General features: G+C 39.9%; 1 protein-coding gene across 3 annotated transcripts in view; it reads right to left on the bottom strand.

The window, feature by feature from the left end:
• The window catches only part of LOC110460370, a 64420-nt gene that overhangs the window by 34394 nt on the left and 6861 nt on the right, over positions 1 to 23165 (bottom strand). Inside the window, exons 2-9 of one of the 3 annotated variants that reach the window (XM_021513243.1) lie at positions 15800 to 15980; positions 15249 to 15439; positions 14851 to 14960; positions 12300 to 12341; positions 11136 to 11261; positions 6244 to 10710; positions 891 to 6174; positions 55 to 344 (exon numbers count right to left, since the gene is read on the bottom strand). In XM_021513243.1, coding sequence (XP_021368918.1) covers positions 55 to 344; positions 891 to 6174; positions 6244 to 10710; positions 11136 to 11261; positions 12300 to 12341; positions 14851 to 14960; positions 15249 to 15439; positions 15800 to 15900 — 10611 coding nt within the window. In that variant the 5' untranslated portion in view covers positions 15901 to 15980. Of the gene's footprint in view, positions 1 to 54; positions 345 to 890; positions 10711 to 11135; positions 11262 to 12299; positions 12342 to 14850; positions 14961 to 15248; positions 15440 to 15799; positions 15981 to 23165 lie in introns of all 3 variants that reach the window. The other 2 variants (XM_021513242.1, XM_021513241.1) reach the window with 2 other exon arrangements.

Genomic DNA, 23165 nt, shown 5'->3' with positions numbered 1-23165 from the left:
TTACTGTTCACAATCAATAGGAGCTATGGTTTAACAAAACTGAACAAAACACACCTGGCTTGTCTTACTGTCCTTAATGAGAGTGGTATTATCCGATTCCAGTTCCTTGTCCTTCTCAATGGCTGTGTGCAGATCATCCCCCTCAATGGCTGTGTGCATATCATCCCCCTCAATGGCTGTGTGCAGATCATCCCCCTCAATGGACGGGGATGATTCTTCCGTGGCGGCAGCATCTAATGCCTTGTTGGTCCCAAACACTTCTTCACTGAACGAGGAGGGTGGCAGTGAAGAATCCTCACAAAATTCTTCAGAATTGAAAATATCTTGAACTGATGATTCTCGGCCTATAACAGAAATAATGTTTAAATATCACCAACTGACAAGATAACATCTAAATGTGTATGACCTACAAGATATTGTCTATATGCGTATGACCTACAAGATGGAGTTTAAATATATGACCTACAAGATGTCTTAATGTGTACCACCTACAATGTCTAAATGTGTACCACCTACAAGATGTCTTAATGTGTACCACCTTCAAGATGTCTTAATGTGTACCACCTACAATGTCTAAATGTGTACGACCTTCAAGATGTCTTAATGTGTACCACCTACAATGTCTAAATGTGTACGACCTTCAAGATGTCTTAATGTGTACCACCTACAATGTCTTAATGTGTAGGACCTATATAGCTACATGATGTCTGTGAATGGCTGACAAGATAATGTCTACATGTGAACAACATGCAAGATAACATCTAAATGTGTACGACCTTCAAGATAATGTAAAATAAAGATAAACAATAAAGATTATGTCTAAATCAGAACCTTTCAACTTATCATGTTCTTTAAACCTGATTCTGAGTAGCAAACTTTCTCATCTGTACCAGTGTCATTCTGATGGCCAACTTGGAGGTCATCCACCAGGTCGATGCCCAGGTCATCCTGAAGGTCATTAGATTTACTGGAGCTTTGGGCAGGACTGAGACCCACTAATCTGGTCTCAATCTGGTTCAGCATACTCCTCTTCTGTGCTGATTTCATTGGACTTGAGAACTTTGAATTTGAAGGACCATCATCATCCGAGTCACTGTCTGTTATAAGTTCAATGTCATCATAACAACACTTCAAGTTTCCACTTTTGTTTTTCTTTCTTCGGGGTCGTCGCTTATATTTCGACGGTGTATTTTGCTTCTTTTCTGGCATTTCGACTTTACATTTGACAGGTGATCGCTTTTTTGTCCTTTTTCTTGGTGAATTTTTCTTCTTATCCACTGGCTGATCCTCTAAACTAGACAATGGAGTATTTGTGCTCAACTCTGACATTGGTGAGTTTAAAACCCTTCCAGGCAAGTATGATGTGGTTTTTTGAGTCTGTAGTGGTGAGTCCAGGCCTGCCTGTACCACTGGCTTTGAGCCCATGTCCATGTCCTTGGTAGTGGATCCAGTAGAATCACATCCCCGTGATACTATCTCTTGTTTTACAATCACTTCATCTGTGAACTCGAACTTAACATGAACATTTGTTTTTTTCCTTTCTTCTCTCAGAAACATAACCTCAGGTAGCTCATCACTGGAGTCAGATATCACGATTTCAGTTTTACTAGAAGCTACATACAAAGGAACTCTTTCCACTACAGATGCGGTGATCTCTATTGAGGAATCAGTCTCGAAGTCGGGGAGTGGACAGTAATTGATGGAGCTCACGTCTGTGTACTCTGTATTCTGTTCTGAGTTGTTAACAGTTACCATGGAATCCATCTGATCACTGGTGATTTCATCAGGAGGTGTGTAATCTGGTGACAATTCAGAATTATTTCCACAGATTTCTGGACTATTTATCTTATCTGCTGACAACTTGGACATAAACTGTCTGTCCCTTCCAAATTCTGCAGAAACTGGTATTGGCGATTCCACCAATTCATCTTTTATAAAGGTGAACTTGTTTTTAGGTCCAACGTTCTGCTTTTTGTCCAGCACATTACTTCTGCCTTTCACATCATCCTCTGTCGAATCATTACCTCCCCAGCACTCCAGCTCCTCAGAACTTCTAAGCGTGATTATTGAGATGTCTGAGGAGTCCATGTCACTAAGGCTGTATGTCTTTCCCTCGGGATCCAGCATAGGGATGCTGCTGAGGAGACTTTTCCCCGCCAGAGTTTGACTCTCTGTTTTCATATAACTTCCTACTGCCTTCACGGGAGACTTCAATCCTGTGTGGACAACTGAAGCTACCAGTGAATCGGAGTCAGATGTAGATCCTGCGTGATTATCCCAATATTGGTGTGTGTCATCATTTTCTGTATTTGTTGAAAGTTCTGACATTCTTCTCTCCTGGTTTGAAGCTGATGTCAATTTTCTCTCACATTCGGTTGATGATTCCATTTTTTCAGGAGGTACTGGAGCCAAGAGTGATTCAGAATCAGAATCATTACTCGCGTGGTCTTCCTCAGTGTCTCCACAGGCCTGGGTCTGATTTGTAGAATATGCCAATGCTTCCACCGGGGCCAGCAGAGATTCGGAATTTTCTACTTGCGAGTCAGCAAAGGATAAATCTGAACCCTCTGAACATGCAGACAGTTTCTCAAGGGTGAAATCTATATTTCTGTTCTCATCTTTTTCTTGGCACCTTGCCAAAATGTTTTCATTTGATGTTATGTCACATGCATCAGCTTCCATATACTTTTGTACATCAGTCTCCATGTTCTTGTTGTCATCCACAGATGTTTGGGTAGTTTGAGTGTCAAAGTTTTCAGGATGGTTGCTACCTTCATCTCTTGATTCTGATGAGAGACAAGGACTGAATCCTTGGGATTGTCCTGAAACATCAGAATCATTAGACATATGATCGTCCACACCACCATGGCTACTGCTGTTTTCTGGGTTACTAGGTTCAGAAGCCTCACTCTGGATTTTCTCTTCACTTTCAATTTCCATATCGGCACTTGATGCTTGTAGAGTTTCTGTAGCACCAATATGAGAACCTTCTGTTGACATACATAAGTTTCCAATGTGGCAATCATCGACAACTACAGGTGCCTCCTCATGCTTAAGGCCGTCATGTAGACCATCACTATCAGTCATCATTTCGTTCACATTTTCATCCAGAATTTTAAAAGATTCATCTTGGCTGCTTTGAGGTGAGAGCACCTTGAATTCTTCACTTTCCACTTTGTGAGCCAGATCTGTCAAGCAAGCCGATACTTCCTTCAGTTCCTCACACCCTGTGTCAGACTCTTTGTCCTTTGGGCGAGCCGATATCTGCTCAGATGATTCTGTCGAAGTCAAAACAGAGTTTGTACCTGAGACACAATTGCTAGATTCAGAAAAATGTTCACAAGTGTTTTGTACAGAAGCATTGTCTATATTTTCTCGTTCTTTTGAAGTAATCTGACACTCCATGTCAGCTTCTCCTTCGATGTTACCAGTATCACTATATGCATCCACAGAAATCGTGTGTGAATCATCAGTGCGATCTGCTGATATCCTCTGTGACTCTGCATGTTTCTTCTTATATGAAAAGAAATGCTTAACTATCTTGGCAATATTCTCTTTCTTCAGCTTCCGTTTTGTACAGGCTGACTTTTTGGTAGACAGTACTTTGTGTCTGATGTTGAAAAAGTTTGACACAGTAGTTTTCACATTTTGATACCATGCAGTCCTTTTTTTCTTTCCTGTGTTACTCTCATCATCAGAGGTGCTATCTGAAAATGTCCGCTTTCTCTTTTTTGGAGCAAGTTTACTGCTGTAATATTTGACTAACGGCTGATCGGTTTCCTCAATTGTCTTCACTGAACACGAATCCTTGATGTCCATCTGGGTATCATGCTCTAAGGTTTCAATGCTCTCACAACAAGGTTTCTTCATCACGACATCAGCACATTGTTTGTTAGTGTCTGGACACAAACTCTCTTGTCCTGAAGGCTGGATCTCTTTTGCTTCATCAACCAAATCCTCTTCTTTAGCAGTCACTTCTGGAGACCTAGTGTCTACATTCTGGACTGCTTCCTCGACATGGGTTTTCACTCCAGCTGTAGCACCAGTTGACACATCCTCTGATACACGTACATCTTCTGAAACAACAGCAGACGTGTCTGTTGACACAACAGCAGACAAATCAGTCGACACAATAGCAGACCTATTTGTTGACACAACAGCAGACACATTTGGCACATCTGTTGACAAAATTGCAGAAACATATTCTGACACAACAGCAGACACCTCTGTTGACACACCCGATATAACAGCAGACCCATTTGTTGACACAGTAGCAGTCACATCTGCGGTGGCACACACATACACATCAGCTGGGCAAAGTTCATCCATTGGATCACCAACAGTGTTTCCTTCAATTGAACTGGCACTATTCAATTTTCGGTTGTCCACTTCCCATTGACATACCAGGTCACTTTCACTAAATTGTGAGGTGTAACTATCTGTTTGTGGCAAGCTGCTGAATTCCAATGAACTTTCCTGATGGGAATCAGCACAGCTTCCTTCTGAAGTCACACAGTTTTCTGTTTTGACATTGCCTTCTGATGTAGATTCTATATCCATCCCAGTAACATCTGCACTTTTGTCTTTATTGGATAATTTCTCTTCCGTTCCAGACCCCTCATTTGCTACAAACTGGTCATTGTCTGTACTTGACCTTCCAGAAGTCATTTCCTTCAACATGTTGTCTCTGTTTTCATGAACATTGACAATGCTTTCCTGATTGACTAGGTCATTCTTTGTGGATAATTCACAAGAACCTTTTTCCTGGAGGATACACTTTTCATTTGTTGTTAACTTTTCTACATGATCTTTTGTCTGTGTAGTGTCCGAAACACTGGTCTCAGTAACAACCTGTCCGGTGATTAACGTGCTGCTAGTAACTTTTTGGTCCTCTCTGTCACAGTTGTCCATCAAGATAGATTTGCTTGAATTAGTTTGATCTTCTCCATCGTAGTTCTCTTCCAGAAATTGTTTGTCTAATATAAACACGGGAGGGATGTCCTTTATCTCCTGCGTGGACATGGAGACATCTTGAAGGTCTGAAATATTGTCAACAGATATCATAGAATCCTCAAGACAACTAATCATGTCTGAAGCATCATCTCTATCTCTCCGTCTCTTGCTGGCAGGAGACATAAACACTTCCTCACCACTGCTGTTTTCTGTGGTCTTAGCTAGGGGCGAGATACTCTTGCCGAAGTCTTGTAGGGCCCAAATGTTTTTAGAAATTGGTGAGGTACTACCAGCAGAGCAAGGTTTGGAGACATCACAAATGTCAGATTCATTATCTGTCTCGGCTTCTACACTCTCCTTTGTTGGGGAATTCTTAAGTTCCTGTTCTAGAGCAGTTATATTGTCCATCTTGGGCTCCATTCTCCACTTCGTCATAAAACCTTCTTGTATCTGTACTGAAGGATTCCTACCATCTCTTTCAGCTTTCATTCTTTCAACTCCTGGGAAACCCACCAGTGTCTCTTCTGTATGGGTCATACCATCTGACTCAGTCTCCATACTCTCACCTATTGGAGAGCCCTCAAGTACATGTTCAGTAGGAGTGATACAATCTGACTTGGTCTCCACGCTCCCCTCTGTAAGAGAATCGTCCTGTATCTGTTTCTCAGGGGTCATACAATCTGTCTTGGCCTGCATATTCCCATCTGTCAGAAAATCTTCCATTTTTGGTTCTGCTTGGACCATAATGCCTGTGTTAGCCTCTTTAATCCCATTTGAACTCAATATCTTTTCTGTTTGAATTGTATCATCCACCTCAGTCTCCATACTTCCATCTGTAATAGAAGCCTCCAGAATCTTTTCCACAGTGGTCATGGCATCTGCCTCAGTCTCCTCACTCCCCTCTGCTGGACAACCCTCCAATATTTGTTCCTCATGGTTTGTACCATCCATCTTGGCCTCCATAATTCCATCTGTTGGGAAAGCCTCAAGCTCTAAAACAGTTTCTTTGGGAGTCATACTATCTACCTCAGTCTCCATACTTCCACCTGTCCTAGAACCCTCCAGACTCTGTTCCTCAGGGGTTATTGCCTCCATACTTCCATCTGTTAGAGATTCTCCAAGTATATGATTGGAAGAAGTGGTACATTCTGTGTCAGTGTGCACATTCCCATCTGTCTGAAAACCCTTGTGTTCCTCAGGGGTCATACAATCTGTCTCAGTCTCCACACTCCCCTCTGTGGGAGAACATTCCAGTATCTGTTCCTCAGGGGTCATACAATCTGTCTCAGCCTCCACACTCCCCTCTGTGGGAGAACATTCCAGTATCTGTTCCTCAGGGGTCATACAATCTGTCTTGGCCTGCACATTACCATCTGTCGGATAACTCTCCACTTTCTGTTCTGCAAGGGTTACAATGCCTGTCCCAGTCTCCATACTCCCCTCGGTTGGAAAAGCCTCAAATATCTCTTCTGTTGGAGTTGTACCATCTACCTCAGTCTTCGTACTTTCATCTGCTGGGGAACACTCCGAAACTTCTTCCATTGGAGTTATACCATCGGTCTCGGGCTTCATACTTCTATCTGCTGGAGAACTCTCCAATATCTGTTCTGCAGAGGTCATTTCATTTTTCTTGGCCTCTATATTCCATTCTGATGGAGAATCATCCAGTATCTTTGGCGGGAGGTAATTCCTAACACTTGTTTGAGGTTCTGACACCACATTTTCTGCTTGCATGTCTTGATGTTCTTCTAAACAGTTTTTGTCAGGATTTGAACTCAAAACATTGACATCATACTGTTTCCTTATATCACAGCTTTCCTTGAGTTCTTCAGAATCGGAAGTTGAAGTTTGACAAACAGATTGCTGAATTTGTTCTCTATTCACGCTCTTTTCATCATCTGTTTCCTCAGCTTGTTGAACCAAAGAACCATCACAGCAGCCTTGCACAGACACAACCTTGAAATAACCTTGGGAATTCTGTGTGAGTTTTTTAACACTAACGTAATCATGATCACTGCTAGAGGCATAATGTGGGACAGTGGACAACCCTGATACACTTCCAGCAGTGGCTCGGACAGTGGACAGCCCTGATACCCTTCCAGCAGTGGCTCGGACAGTGGGCAGCCCTGATACACTTCCAGCAGTGGCTCGGACAGTGGGCAGCCCTGATACACTTCCAGCAGTGGCTGGGACAGTGGACAACGCTGATACACTTCCAGCAGTGGCTCGGACAGTGGACAGCCCTGATACACTTCCAGCAGTGGCTCGGACAGTGGGCAGCCCTGATACACTTTCAGCAGTGGCTGGGACAGTGGACAGCCCTGATATACTTCCAGCAGTGGCTGGGACAGTGGACAACCCTGATACACTTCCAGTGGCTGAAGGTGACAGATCCATACTACATTCTATAGTTTCTTTATCTAGGATATCCTCACGTTTTCCTGCGTCAATGTAGTTTCCATCCTCTATAAAACACTGTTTATTATCACCATCCTTTTCACTTGATTTTACTTTGGACCATGTTGCTTCCTGCTGTTCCCATGTCTCAGTGTCAGTATCTCCTACAACAGGGTTCTTAGAAGAAGACGCAACTACACTAGGATTCTCATAACCAGATACTTTTTGCAGACTATCATCACAGCTGATCAGTAGTTGCTTGATTTCCTGAACTGCTTGGTTGTCAGAATTTCCTATTTGAGCATGTGCAACTGACTTCTCTGTCAAGACAATACTACCATTTCTTTCCTCTTGATCCATTGATGTTACGGCATGCTCTGTTGAATTTGGATCTAGGCTTTCTACTGGTTGGCTTGGCGTGAACATATCATCTTTTACAGTGTCTACTGCACAACTAATGTTGCCTTCGTGAATCTCCAGCACAACATTTCCATCCACTTCATCTGCCCTTATAGAAAAGTTATTACTGAGATTATCACGAGCCATTTCCATTTGGGTACATCCTGGGTACAAGGTAACATCTCCAGGTTCTTCTTGTTGTTGAATATTTTCACTGGTGGAATTGTCGTCTTGGTTGACTTCCACTCTAGATCTGTTCAGAGTTTTTCGTTCGCTCTTGTCAAGGTCAGCTCTATCACTATTGTCATTGTTCAAGGTGTCCATATCCATTGGAATTATCGTCCTGGCTGTATCTCTGTCAATGGCATGATTCTCATGATCAGTGCTTGTGCTGTCTTCATGTTCCACATGTGTATCCACCACAATATTGCAAAGATCAGAATTGTTTTGATTAGATGACATATTTTTGGACATATCCTTCAATATTTTGAAGTTATGGTAAGGTTTCTGGTCAAGATCAATATCAGCTACATAGGGATTGACATTATTTTCACTGGGATTGACATCATCTTCATTCGGATTGACATCATCTTCATTCAGATTGACATCATCTTCACTGGGATTGACATCTTCATTCAGATTGACATCATCTTCACTCGAATTGACATTATTTTCACTGGGGTTGACATCGTCTTCACTGGGGTTGACGTCATCTCCACTAGGTTTATCAGTTTCATTCTTGATCAGTTCGGCTGGCTGGATTGGAGCAAATGGATCTTCAAATTCATCACCTTCATTGAGTTTTGTTTTGCCATCGATGTCATCTATGTGCTCCATAACTACATCAACAGATTTGCTGCAGTCTTGTTCTACTGTTGACATGCCGAGCTGTTGCTTCTCTAGATCTGCTACTTCATCCTTGAATGCCTTGTCTGTATTTTTCTGTTCAGACAGTGTTGAGGTATGATTGATAACATCTGTTTCAACCTCACCATCTTCACAAAGAACATCAGTGTCTTTTTCTTTGATCTCAGAGGTGTCCTTATCGGGTGTGACAGACCTGTTTACCTCGACAACAGTTTTTTCTATGTCATCATCGTCATTAACATTGTCCTCAGAAATATTTTCAGTCTTATCCAGTTGTGGCACTTTGAGATCACAGTCACTTCCAGTCAAATTTTTAGTTTGGTCCACTTCCGTTGTAAACACCAAACTTTCTGAGACATTTTCTGTCTTGTCAAATTGTACCTCATCCTCCATTTCAACATCACTGCAAGACATATCATAGGTCTTGTTCAAAAGTTCTTCATTGTTTCTATTGGAAACAATTTCAGTCTTGTCAAGTTCATCTGAAAAGGGCTCCGTCTCATCCAAATCATTCATAACAAGTGCAGTCTTGTTCACATCATCTGGAACATGTTCAGTCTTGTTCGCAACATCCGAAGTGTCCATGTACACCTCTTTAGTGTTTCCTTCAGTTCTACTTTTGCTCAAGTCTTCTATTGTTTCGTTTAGGTTGTCACCAACAGACGCTGAAATGCTATCATCCGAAAAGTCGTCGTCCATGTCAGAATCCTCAAACATGCCTGAATAATCAATAGAGTCAGGCACAATAATTTCTGTGGGACATTCTGCCGAATCTGTTGACTGACTTGCACAGGATTTAATATCTGGATCCCCTTCCAGTTCTGGCTCATGGTCACACATCTCCAGACCTGTATTTCCTTCTTGATGATACATGATAGGATCTTCTTCCTCGTATTGTACTGGATCGGCAGAGCCCTGTCTCCTTTGTTGTGTATCTGTGTAGGAAAGTTCTTCAACAAGAGGGACGAGAGGAGATGTCTGGATGGCAGCATCCATCTGTAAAACTTTCTCTAATGGCACTGCTTGTGCTACATTCTCTAACATAGCTGAAGTCTGTGAGGATTTCTTTTCTTGATATACATGTGTGTCATTCTTCATTGGAACTTGCCTATTAAGTACAGTCTTTTTTGGTTTTGGGGTACTTGTTTTAAATGGACTTGGACAAATGTGAGTATGTGTTTCTCTACATAATGGAATGTCGTTATTTGGAAGATTTACAACTAGGTCAAAGCTGTCCTTTTTTGATAGGCTAGCACTGTCAACTGAATTCCTACCAGGATCAATCACAGGTGGTTCTAAACTGTCTTCTCTACTAAGGTTACCACTATTCCTAGGACATTCTGCACATGGACCAGAATCCTTATCCGAAGGATTTGCATCAATCTGTTCTTCCTCTTGTTGCAGGAATATTTCTCTTTCTGCAGATGAGGTATTATCCCCTTCATCCTGCTCTACCAATAATTCGGATACAGTTTTCTGCTCTGTTGTAGCTCTAGTCTCTGTAGCCATCTCTTCTGATGCTACACTGTATGATCCCTCAGCAGGACATGTCTGTGGAGCATCATCATCATGATTCTGTGGATCCTCCATGTGACTAATACTGATAGCTCTGGCACTAATTTCTGTACTCATTCCCTCTGTCGCTGCAGTGGACGAGTCCTCAGCAGGGCATGCATCTAAAGCATCATCAGGATTTGGTAGACTCTCCTTATGACTAACACTGGGAGTAGTAAAGCTAGTGGTACTACTCGTTTCCGTATTAGTTTCTGATGTTGCCACACTGGAGGAGTCCTCAGCATCATCACGATTCTGTGGACCATCCATAGGATTAACAATGGCAGCAGTTGTTTCACTAGTTTCTGTACCTATTTCCTCTGTTGCAACAGTGGACGAGTCCTCAGCAAGGTTTGTGTGTAAAGCGTCTCCATTGCTGTTCTGTTGGCTTTCATTACTACTAACACTAGGAGTAGAATTGTCTTCAGCCAGAGGAGAAGGACAGTCTGACTGATCCTCTGATTTTGCTAGTGTGCAACTGCTGGGTTGTGATGGGGCAGCTAATACAGGACTACATGACTGCTGTTGGAACTCTTCTTTCTACAAAATAGTTATACCCAATAAAATTTAATAAAGTTCTGCTTTGATAACAATATTACATACAACGTACCTCATTTACTTCCTAAAAATCTAATCATGAAATATAACCAGTCATAGACGTGACTGCATGTTTCATTACAGGCAGAAATGTTTTGACCGAACCTTATTTATTAGAAACCTGTAAAAACAGACTTTCTACTAGGCCAAACAGTTATTGATGCCACTGAAGTTCAGTTCAGATAGGTTTAACATACTTTGATCACTTCTGGTCCAGCAATATTTTTTATGAAAATGTCAAAAATATGAAAATAGATGGATGCAGCAGCAAAGCATCAGCTTACAGTTGTGGCCATGTGAGATATTCTCCAATAAGTTTTTCTTTTCACAAGACTGATCAGATAAAAAACATGTATTCTAATGCTTACAAGTTTGCGGACATCCTCAGTTGTGAGTGTTTGGGTGGTGTTTCTGTCTCGCTTCTTGGAACTTGATCTTCCAGCATGCACCGGAACTTCAGGAACAACAAAGTTGCAGCCACTACCTGAAGGTCTCTGCAAAACCAATCATATATTAATATCAGCTTATTGTTTGAGGAATATGTAGGGGTTTTATATGGCTTTTCGGTTAATCGGGTGGCACAGTGGCCAACACACTCGCCTTTCACCAAGGCAGCCGAGGTTTGATTCCCTGATCCTTTGGGGTCTTCTTCTTCCCACATTAAGATCGTGAAATCAGCGCATTAACATTCCTAGCCAACAAGAGTGATTAATGTAAGGCAAAAAAATATTAGTTGTGTTTCCCTTATCATCCTGACAGAAAAAATAATGTAAGTACTTAGTCATTATTTTTTAATTTGGAAAATATTTTTACTATGCTTATAAAGAGCAGGATTTCTGACTTTAACAGTGCGGATATAACTAAAATGCCAATAAAAACTTTAGGGTAGGCACACAAATCCAGGGTAGGTAGATGTTTGACATATTTGACCCATATGACCTTGAAAGTAGATCAAGGTTATTTTTGTTCTCAAACTTTGTTGGGGTCCACCAAAAGAAGCTACCAGCCAAATGTTAAGACTCTATACCTTTCAGTTCTTCAGAGGAAATCGTTTAAAGTGTTCAACACATATGACCCATGTGACCATGAAAGTATGTCAAGGCTATTTTCATTCTCAAAATATGTCAGGCTCAACCAAACGAAGCTATCAGCCAAATATGAAGATTCTATACCTTTCAGTTTTTCTTCAGAAGTTGTTTGAAGCGTTTGACATATTTGACCCCTGTGACCTTGAAAGTATGTTGAGGTCTTTTTCATTTTCAAACTTTGTTGGGCTCTTACCAACGAAGCTTTCAGCCAAATATCATGACTCTTGGCCCGTCCTTTCTTCAGAAGAAGTCATTTAAAGGAAAGGTTAACTGAGGACGGATGACTTACAACAGACGACAGGCATAGTGCCATGACATAAGCTCTCTTGCCCTTCGGGCAGGGGAGCTAAAAATTAAAGACATAGGCTTTGGGGAATGGAAGGCTTCAAAATGTACTACAGAACTCGTAGGCTCTGACTGGCATCAGTCTTTGTGTATACTCACATTACTCACTATCATCTGGCCTGCACAGTTACATTTTTCAAACTGCAAAATATCAATGTAAAATATATAATAAGCATTGTACATAAAACAGTTATTTCCTTTAAATATTAACAAGAGGCCCATGGGCCTTAATGGTCACCTGATATATTTATACAGAGAGTTGATTTTGTTTTTAACACGAACAGAAATATTATTCAGTGACAAAAAACAATAAAACCACCTTATTCAATATCTAGCATACAGATTTAAGACTAAAGAGTATTTGAAACTAGCACCTCTGATTCTAAACAAGGAAAATGAAGAAATTTTAGCACACTGACTCCTTTGGGCCCCACCCTACACCCCTTGGGCGTAGGGCTGGCTCAAAATTTTCAAAGTATCAAACTGTCAACTCAGGGTTATAATTCCAATCAAGTTATCAACATGTAATATTCAAAGTATCATTTGCCATTATAAACCATATTAAATTTTGCCCCCCCCCCCCCCCCCTTTCCCCAGGGGGGAAACGTGAGACCCTAGGGTCATAAACCTTAAGACCCTTCCATCTATGAAGAGTGTTTGATTCTACCATATATATATCTGGGTCTTTGAGAAGTTTTTTTTTAAATTTCAGTCAATTCAACCCTTTTTGGCCCCACCCATCAGCCCTGGGGGGGTCAGTCGGGGCTTATATGTGCATACCATCAAACTGCTATCCAATACTAATAATGCTAACCCAAATTGAATTACTTCCAATGAAAATTAAGCAAATGTTGGTCCAAAATGTGATTTCACTATATAAACTATAGTAAAGTTTACCCCCTCCCCAGGGGTAAACGTAAGACCCCAGGGTCATAAAATTCACAATTTAGGTAGAGCACCTTAAGACCCTTCCATCTATGAAGAGTGTTTGATTCTACCATATCTTGGTCTTGAGAAATCGAAGAAGATTTTTGAAATTTCAGTCAATTTGATCCTTTTTGGCCCCTCCCATCAGCCCCGGGGGGTCAGTCAAGGCTCATATGTGTATACCATCAAACTGCTACCCAATACTGATAATGCTAACCTAAATTTAATTACTTCCAATGGAAATTAAACAAATGTTGGTCCAAAATGTGATTTCACTATACAAACTATAGTAAAGTTTACCCCCTCCCCAGGGGTAAACGTAAGACCCCAGGGTCATAAAATTCACAATTTAGGTAGAGCACCTTAAGACCCTTCCATCTATGAAGAGTGTTTGATTCTACCATATCTTGGTCTTGAGAAATCGAAGAAGATTTTTGAAATTTCAGTCAATTTGATCCTTTTTGGCCCCTCCCATCAGCCCCGGGGGGTCAGTCAAGGCTCATATGTGTATACCATCAAACTGCTACCCAATACTGATAATGCTAACCTAAATTTAATTACTTCCAATGGAAATTAAACAAATGTTGGTCCAAAATGTGATTTCACTATATAAACTATAGTAAAGTTTACCCCCTCCCCAGGGGTAAACGTAAGACCCCAGGGTCATAAAATTCACAATTTAGGTAGAGCACCTTAAGACCTTTCCATCTATGAAGAGTGTTTGATTCTACCATATCTGGGTCTTGAGAAATCGAAGATTTTTGAAATTTCATTCAATTCAACCCTTTTTGGCCCCTCCCATCAGCCCCGGGGGGGTCAGTCAGGGCTCATATGTGCATCCCATCAAACTGCTATCCAATACTGATAATGCTAACCTAAATTGAATTACTTCCAATGGAAATTAAACAAATGTTGGTCCAAAATGTGCTTCCCTATATAAACTCTAGTAAAGTTTACCCCCTCCCCAGGGGGAAAAGTGAGACCCCAGGGTCATAAAATTCACAATTTAGGTAGAGCACCTTAAGACCCTTTCATCTATGAAGAGTATTTGATTCTACCATATCTGGGTCTTGAGAAGAAGATTTTTGAAATTTTAGTCAATTTGATTCTTTTTGGCCCCTCAGGCTCCATGGGGTCGCGGACCAAACCGGCAACTATTTTTGTTGACCTTTGGCCATGGAAGGTTTCTGCAAAATTTCATTGAAATTGGTTCAGGGGTTTTGAAGAAGAAGTCGAAAATGTAAATTGTTTACGGACGGACGACGGACAAAAGGTGATCGCAATAGGTCACTTGAGATTTTGTCTCAGGTGACCTAAAATTCCTAACTGCAATATTCCATTTTTTTTGCCAGATTAGTCTGTAGGTATGGTTTATGAGTTAGATTTAGATTCATCTTACATGTTGCTCACTGAATTTGAAAATATATTTGAAAATATACAAAAAGTTTTTGTTTATTGAGTTGTCAATTCTGGATCAGTGGATCTGACATAGGACAGTGTACATGTACAAGTATCTTCAATATTGAATATTAAGAATATTTTTAAATGTGCAACTCATAAATTTTCTGCTGCATTCATTTAAATATGAAAATCTGTTATGTTCGTCTATCTTCAATATTGAGCATATATATAAGATCATTTAAAAAGGCATCTTATGAATTTTTCTCAATACTTCTTTAAACAAGAAAGTCCACTGAATGGTTAATCATTAATTCAAACATACCAAGAACTGATATTCTGAGTCAGGTTGGAGTTTCCTTACACCTCCTGGGACTTTAGCACCCTGAGGATGGCCAAATGTCACCCTGTCCCCTTCACTCAACACAACACTGTCTGTAATTAAAATAAATGATTTAAATTATAAAAATGAAACTTTTAAAATGCGACACATATTGCCACGGAATTTGAAAACTCTGGAACATGACTGTAGACACAACGCTTTCTAGACAACTCCTCCTACAGTGTTTTGGCCAAATTTCATAAAATTAATGGAGTTTACACCTCTCCTAAATTCTCTGAAAGGATAAACACTGTTACTTTAGTTTTACAGCAACTAGCAATGCGCCAATTCCATATATATATATGAGAATACTGAAGTATCTGAAAAGAACATCTACTTACGAACAATTTTTAAGTTATTGATGAACATCCCATTCATGCTGTCATCAAACAGCTTGTGATCGTTGCTGGGTGTTCGTGTCACAACTCTGGCATGGTTCCGGGAGATGTACAAACGACGCATATCTGATGCTGAATCAATCACATAGTGGGATTGAGCACTTTTTCCAATCATTGTAGTAACTTCAAAGAAACTAAAAAACAAAACCATGTTTCAATATCAAATTTTCATTTCAAAGTATATTCAAAAGATACAAACTGTTTTGGGTTCAAATTAAAAATCAGCACAAGATACCTGTGCCCTTTTCAGAATAAAGCAGTTTGTGAGAAACTGAATTTTGCATGCTGCATTTAATCTAAATTATTAATTCCAGATATTTTATTTTCTAACTTAGTAAATTATTGACTTTGTCCAATTGAATACTCTAGAGTACATGACTTTTGAGGTAATAGCAATCTTTTCGGTGTACACGCAAGTAGCAAAGTTTAAGCAAAACTACATCTGTGTAAAGCTATTGCAGTAATTAACCATTCAAGTCTCGTCAGAAACTTACTCCATGATATCAGCCACCCCATGCTTTGTAGCAGGTGGTCCAATCCGCCGCAGATGGAACATGGGGAGACCACTCCGGTTAAATCTTCCTTCACCAGCCATCCTTTCGTGTTGTCAAGTAAAATCAAGTAAGGCCTGCTAGTCCATCTCAACTTTCTGGAAAGGCACTTTGTTTATGGTCACTGTAAGAAAAGATTATTATATTGAATAAATACTATGTTGTGTAAAATTTCATATATATCATAGGTATATAAAACACAAATTTTTAATATACAGGTATCTGTTTGTCAAAACATTCAAAGCAGGGATATATATTTATGATATTCCAAAATACATGTAGATGACCCAAGCCTACACATCTATCAGTAGCAAACTAGCATAGGAATAATCAAATGTTTCAAATCTGAATCTCACAAAAGTCTCTTTATTCTTTTTTTATATTCTATCTGTATCATGTCCAGATCTTGCCACCTTGTTTTTTAACTTTTTTCTGTCCCTCTGTACCTTTAGATAGAACAATGCAACTTCAGAATTTTCAACATAGAAAGATACAGAAAACATATATATCATGATTATAATAAAGTATCAGTTTTCCCAGACATAAAAATAATAAATTTTCTTCAACACTGCTCATCAGACAACTATTGATCCCCTATTATTTTACTTTCAATGCACAGCACAGCTGAGGTGTTCCTCTACACCAGCTAGAGTGTGTGAAAGTTAAGCTTCTGATGTCACCAAAGGAACACTTGCTCGATCAACCTACATCATGATCCTGATCGATATATTGTGACCAGATTGCGAATGATGCTCCTTCTGGCACAGAAAATGCAGCTGTTGAACATGTTGAAGCTATAACAATTAAATGAGGATCTCATTGATTGTACTGCAACACTGTTGTATAAGGGGAATGTCTTGCATTTGTCATACTGGGTAAATCAAAGGAGTATTGGACAACTCTTTAGGAATCCAACAGATCTTGCAGCTTTGGCTTCTTCTTCCGGTATCGAGTCAATCTCCTAATACTGGAGTGTAAATTGACTCGGAGCATGATTGATAAAACAGGAGGCTTCCCCAAATGGTTAAAAACAGTTATGTTAAAACTACATACAGGTTCAGAGGTTGCTATAGTCTAGCGGATGCTGAGCGGCCAAGCAATGGTGTTGAGCTTGGCCCGAAACTCATCCAGTATTGCTACCTCTTCTGGGAGTTTATTCCATTCCTTGGTGGATCTGGGAAAAAAGGAATACTGGTAGACTTCCTATCTTCACTCTCCTCTGTGGTAGTTTTAGTCGGCTGATGTTTGATTCGCAAGGATTTGCTGTCTGTTACAATTTCTAAGTCATAGCCATGTAGGTGGTAAGTGACACTGACTGGCTTCCGCTTTCTTGTTATTGTGATGGTGACACACTTCGGAGGATGGAATGACATTTGCCAGTCGTTTTCATCTCTACCTTCTAATACCTATATTAAATATATATTATATGGGGCAAAGAAGTAATTCCAATATTGTGGACAAGTTTAGGTTGTCAAATTTTTGGAGCGATCCGCTCCTTTATCAAGACACAGTGAAACAGAACAGTTACATGTACATCATATTACAAGAAGATAGAACTGATATACTATAATTGAAAATATAGCTTTAATATATAAAACCAATAGTCCCCTCGGCTAAAGACAGCCGAAGGCAGCAATTAAGCTGAGAGCATCGCGGACAAGGAACGCTAATAGTCTAAATATCAGAACGCTGGCTGGCTCTGCTCTATAGCGAAAGTGCACTAAGACGACTCGCCCGATGAAACACAACGACGACCAGCCAAATGATAACCAAAATCGGAGAAGAATCCCTATAGAAAACTCTTTAACTATTTAATATATGTAGAGGACCTATTCTTGTGCAAGATGCACTATCACATAAAATGAGTCAACGAGAGATGAGCACCAGAAAGAAGGGAAGAGATATCAAAAACGTGGAACATGTGCACGTTGGAATCTGGTAAATGTGAAAAAATCTCAATTTCCTACGGACTGCCTACATTAGTCGCCTCTCAATGCTGCAGTGGATTTAACAGTCACAGCAGAGGGGTTCACACATAGTCGCCCCATTCGGTTTGCAGGAATAATGCATGTAATTATCAAATAAGTGAGTGCAGGAGGAATAAGTAGATGAAATGGTTAAGATACTGTATAAATCTGTAAAATTAATCTGACAACGGCTGTTGGTCACACACACTGACATGCAGCAGCAGGCGGGCGAGATAGCAGACCAACTGTGCAGTAATGCACCATTAGGTCAAATGCCCCCTGGAAGGAAAACGAGCTGATGGCAACCGCCTATCGTTCGTTCATACCTCGCGGGTTTCTAGATTGGTGATCCAAAACCGTTCTTTTGTACGTCATCTCGTTTTGTCCCATGTAGGCCAATGACCTATGGCAACCACCTGCATGTCTTTCCAACTGTGGCTAGGCATATTAAAATGCCTTGCCACAGAGAAGTCTGGTTTGTTCTGCTTGATGGAGCAGCGGTGGTTGTTGATTCTGAAATTGAGCTGGGTGCAGGTCTCGCCCACGTACTGTAAATTGCATTTTTTGCAGGTAATAAGGTACACCACATTGACTGATGTGCATGTCAGTGTTTGTAGTATGTGATACACTTTGCCGTTGATTGTACATTGAAATGTATCTGTGGAGCGCATGTATGGACAGAGTTTGCACACCTTCTTGTAACAGGTATTGAAAGAGCCTTTTGCCGCAGCATGGTTAGGTGTAGGTAGCTTGCTGCTTACCACAAGATCTCTAATGTTTTTAGGTCTACGATATGCCAGTATAGGAGACTCTGGAAATATCTGCCTAAGTTTCGCTGAAGATTTGATGATGCGCCAGTGCTCTTTCAAGATAGATGGAAGTGGCGGCATGTCTGGGTGGAACATGACTACACAAGGTACCCTTTGTGTTTGGGGTCTGACTTTGTATACATGCAAGCAGACTTGCCCTGTCCAGTACCCTCACTTTGTCTATTTCCCGTTCTATCAAAGTAGATTTGTATCCTCTGCCAAGAAGATGGGACTTTAACTCTGAACATCTGCATTCAAAGATGATGTCATCTGAAATAATACGCCTGATGCGCAGAGCTTGGGGAGTAGAGTATGCTTTTTGGTGGTGTGCGAGGGGTGACAACTGGATGGGTGGAGATACTGGTGTGTGTCAGTAGGTTTACATTGGAGGTCCGTACTAATCTTACCATCAATCAGAGTGGAACTGGTGTCCAAAAATGTGTTGCTCTCCGTGGAGATATCCACTGTGAATTTGATTGTAGCATGGAACGCTTTAGCGTACTCAATAAACTCGTCAAGGGAGTCGCGACCCGATGTCTATTTGATTTCCAACGTCATCGATAAATCTCAACCAGCTAAATGGCTTAATTGGAGCAGATTGGCTTCAAGATGTCCCATAAAAACATTGGCATATGAGGGGGCCATCTTAGTACCCATGGCTGTACCGCTAACTTGTATGTAGTTATCCTCATTGAATGTAAAGTTGTTAAGTGTGAGGACAATTCCATCGTAAATAACAAGGTCCTTCTGTAAGTTCTTGTCAGGTGTTTTGTTTAGATAGTCTGTGGTGTCTTTTAAAAAGGATGGTAAATGTTCCACGAATAGACGGAGGTGGAAGTCAACAAACTGGGAAATTTTCTGTCGGGTGGTTGATCGAGTTAATGATGGGTCTACCAGGGTTCCCAGGTTTGTGAATTTTAGGAAGAAGATAAAACTTTCCTGCTTGATGGTTGTCGGGGCGCAGGAATTTTGCAGTATCGTTGTCAATATCACCCTTCTGTAAAATTCCATTGATGGTATTATTAACCTGCTGCGCGTGTACGTGCGTCAGGTCACTATCGACCTTACGATAAAATGTCTCGTTGGAGAGTTGCCAATTGGCCTCTTGGATGTAGTCCTCCCTGTTCATTATAACAACTGCACAGCTTTTGTCCGCTGGCTTGATGACAATGTCCGAATTATCTTTCAGGGATTTGAGTGCCTGGCGTTCCAGAGGGGACAGATTGTCCTTGGTTGTCTGCGTGTTGTTTAAGTGGACGGCTACTGCCTCCTTCACTGCACTGATGAACGCTTCGAGAGCAGGTACTCTGCTAGGAGGAGGGTTCCATTTACTTTTATGTTTGAATGGATTGATCAGGAGTGCGACGGGAGACTCTTCTGAAGGAGTATCCTCTACATCATCTGGGTCACGGTCGTTATCCAAGTACACGCGTAGCCAAAGTAGCCTGTAAAATCTGTCCATGTCTTCGATCAGCTCTGCATTGTTGGGGCTTTTGGGGATCGGACAAAAATTAAGACCCTTAGTAAGAAGAGCATGCTCTGGTTCTGTAAGGTGATGGTTTGATAGGTTGATGACTGTATTACTCGTAGTAACCCAGTGGGCACATGACGTTGTAACAACCTTGCCATCAGGTCAGTTTCTGACATTGGGATTTGGTTGTGGTAAGGTTGTCAGTGAAAGTTTTCTAGACGTCTTTTTCGACGTTGTGAAGACGTTGTGATATGACGTATATATAACGTATATGTAACGTTTATACAACGTTGTTGTGACGTAATGTTATCCTAAATCAAAATGTCCTGTTGCATAAATGTACGTATCCGGTAATAAACATGATTAATCAACAAAAACAATTTATTTCAGTGTCATGACAATGTTTTTATTAGGAAAGTAGCAGCTCCCCATCAGCCTCCTTCCTTCCACCACCTCCTCTCCTTTCTGGGGCATACTTCAAGGCTACAGACATGGCGGTCACTGCTGTAGTTTCTGTGCATCGCATAGTACGTACTACAGCATCTGCAATTAAATCAATTAATCTTAATAAAATATGATAAATGTTACGACATGAATAAATTGTTTTACAATATTAAAACATATCAATACATTCTGAAACTTATATGTACATTTTGCCAAAAAAGCCACAAGAAGGAATATATCTGACACTCAAAAATGTATTAATATAAACAGTATATGAAATGTATAAAACATTAGAGTCTTACCAAGCACAACTTTAAACAATTTCAGATTCTGAAATTGTTTTTGTTTGTATTTATCAGCTTCCATGCTGCTAAATGTATGTCATTAGAAGATATCCATTTAATTTAATATACTTTAAAGTCGTATTTATAAATTAAAGCACTAATTTTATAATTGACAAGTTAAATGAGCTGTGCATATGCACATAAAATTATTTTGTAAAGAATAACTATAATTCATCATGTTACAAATTAAATTCTCAATTGTTAAAGTATGATATCAAGATAAACAAGTTATACACCTCACTACCTGGGACATTAATATGTACATTATGATTTGATTGTCACCAATTATTATGGGAAATGTTAAACATTCAAAAGACCTAATACTTAAAATTATATAGTTTGTGTATCGAATTCTGCATACCTATCTCAAGCTAGTAAGCTATATACAAAAATGTATATATATATTATATAGACCTAATTTACGACTTACGTCCCTTCTCGATGTTACGAAGACTATATTATGCCTATTTATAGAACCATCCATTTACTCAGAGCGACACTATTCACCATCAAAATTAACAAATACGTACAGAACTATGCACAGGAATCAATCATAGTCGACCATATATAGATACTCAATGATACTGCCATATAGAGTTGAAGTTGAACGATGCACATGCCATGGAGCTCGATCGCCAGGCGATTACAAAACTGTCACGTAGAACATACTGCAGTATTTGAAAGAATATTGAAGTTATTGGAAACTAGTCCGAACCTAACTCAGCAAAGTCATATGATTTCATTATGATGGCTAAATTATTACAGTAATAGCAAATGCCAGTTCACTTTACGCGGTACGCGCGAGAGCAGTCAATTCTGAACTCGTCAATAATGCATTCAACGACATGCATGTAAACAAACACAAATAAAACACGTGTTAGTGGTCACACTAGGCTAAGTTGCGGTAATTAATTAAAAAACACAAAAATTAGAAGGGTTATATACCTTGAAGTTTGTAAAAAGTGGGGGAACAGCGGAGAAAAATGGTAATATATTATAGCTGATTCACTGGTCAGTCGTGGTCTGTGATGGTCAACGAACAAAGAACCGGAAGTAGAAAATCGCGCGCAATATTTCCATTATCGAAATGTAAATGTACGTAAATATATTTAAATACAATCGACCATACATTTGGGGTTTTTTTCCAATTCAAAATGAACTACGTGCAAAGTAATATTAATGCATATTATTAATTTGTTTTCGTTATTTGTAGTAACCCCTATTGGAGAGGAAACACAAATAAAGGGAGATAAACGGTTTGTCTTGAGCGAATTAAAGTGTCCACATTTTCAATTCGTAAACGTATCATTTTAAGACTACGGTTTGTTAAGCATGATCCTGTAACAGTGACACACTTTAATAACATGTATTTCAATTGTTAGTTAATATTCATAATTTTAAATAACATGCATTTCAATATTTATTTAATATGCATAAGTTGGGGTACGACCTAAACCAGACGGCGTAACGATGTCAGTTGCAGACGTCGGTATTACGTCTGGAAAAAACGTCATCCCGACGTTAGATTAAGGTTGCCGATGTCGCGACCACAATACTGTAACGGTCTTCGCCCCTGGCTCAACCCTTTACATGGAGAGCACGACTATTCTAAACTGTTACTAAATGCTTATGACAAGCCCCCAGGAAATTATATGGTATTTCCAAACCAAGTACCTAATGACTGACTAGTTCTAAGTAACTAAAGAAGAACCAGAAAGCATAAGATAAGTTTACGCACACCTTTACGGTTACCGTTTATTAAGGAACCCAACATCAAATTACACAGATACCTGCAGATACAACAATTCTACAGACTCTCCAAATTCTCTCATAAATATGATGTACAATAAAGGTAGAACTATGTCTGAACCCTGGATACCAGAACTTTCTGATATATGTAGGGGACAAAACAAGTCTATTTATCCCTACTGTAGTTTAGCTAATAACAGAAATGAACCAAGTGCCAATGAATGAATACTATAAAATCCCAACTCTATATGAATTAATATAGGATTAGCAAATGGATAAAATATAGATCTAGAATTATTCTGATCACTAGGCTCTATGAATCAATGATTCTAAAGTCAAACTCTATTGTCTGAAACACCAAAAGTACCACCAAAAGTACGCTAGAAAGACAAAGTTAAATTATCTTCCATAAATGTTAATATTACTAAAATCTCCCGTCCATCCCCATATTCTATTCTACGAGTTGCTTCCCTTATCCTACAAACCAAGCATACTGACAGCTCCACGGTTTTGGAACGATCCAAA

The sequence above is a fragment of the Mizuhopecten yessoensis genome, unplaced genomic scaffold (genome assembly GCF_002113885.1).
Source record: "Mizuhopecten yessoensis strain PY_sf001 unplaced genomic scaffold, ASM211388v2 scaffold10371, whole genome shotgun sequence".
NCBI lineage: Eukaryota > Metazoa > Mollusca > Bivalvia > Pectinida > Pectinidae > Mizuhopecten > Mizuhopecten yessoensis.
The sequence above is the reverse complement of the archived record's forward strand: the minus strand, read 5'-3'. Positions and strand labels throughout refer to the sequence as shown.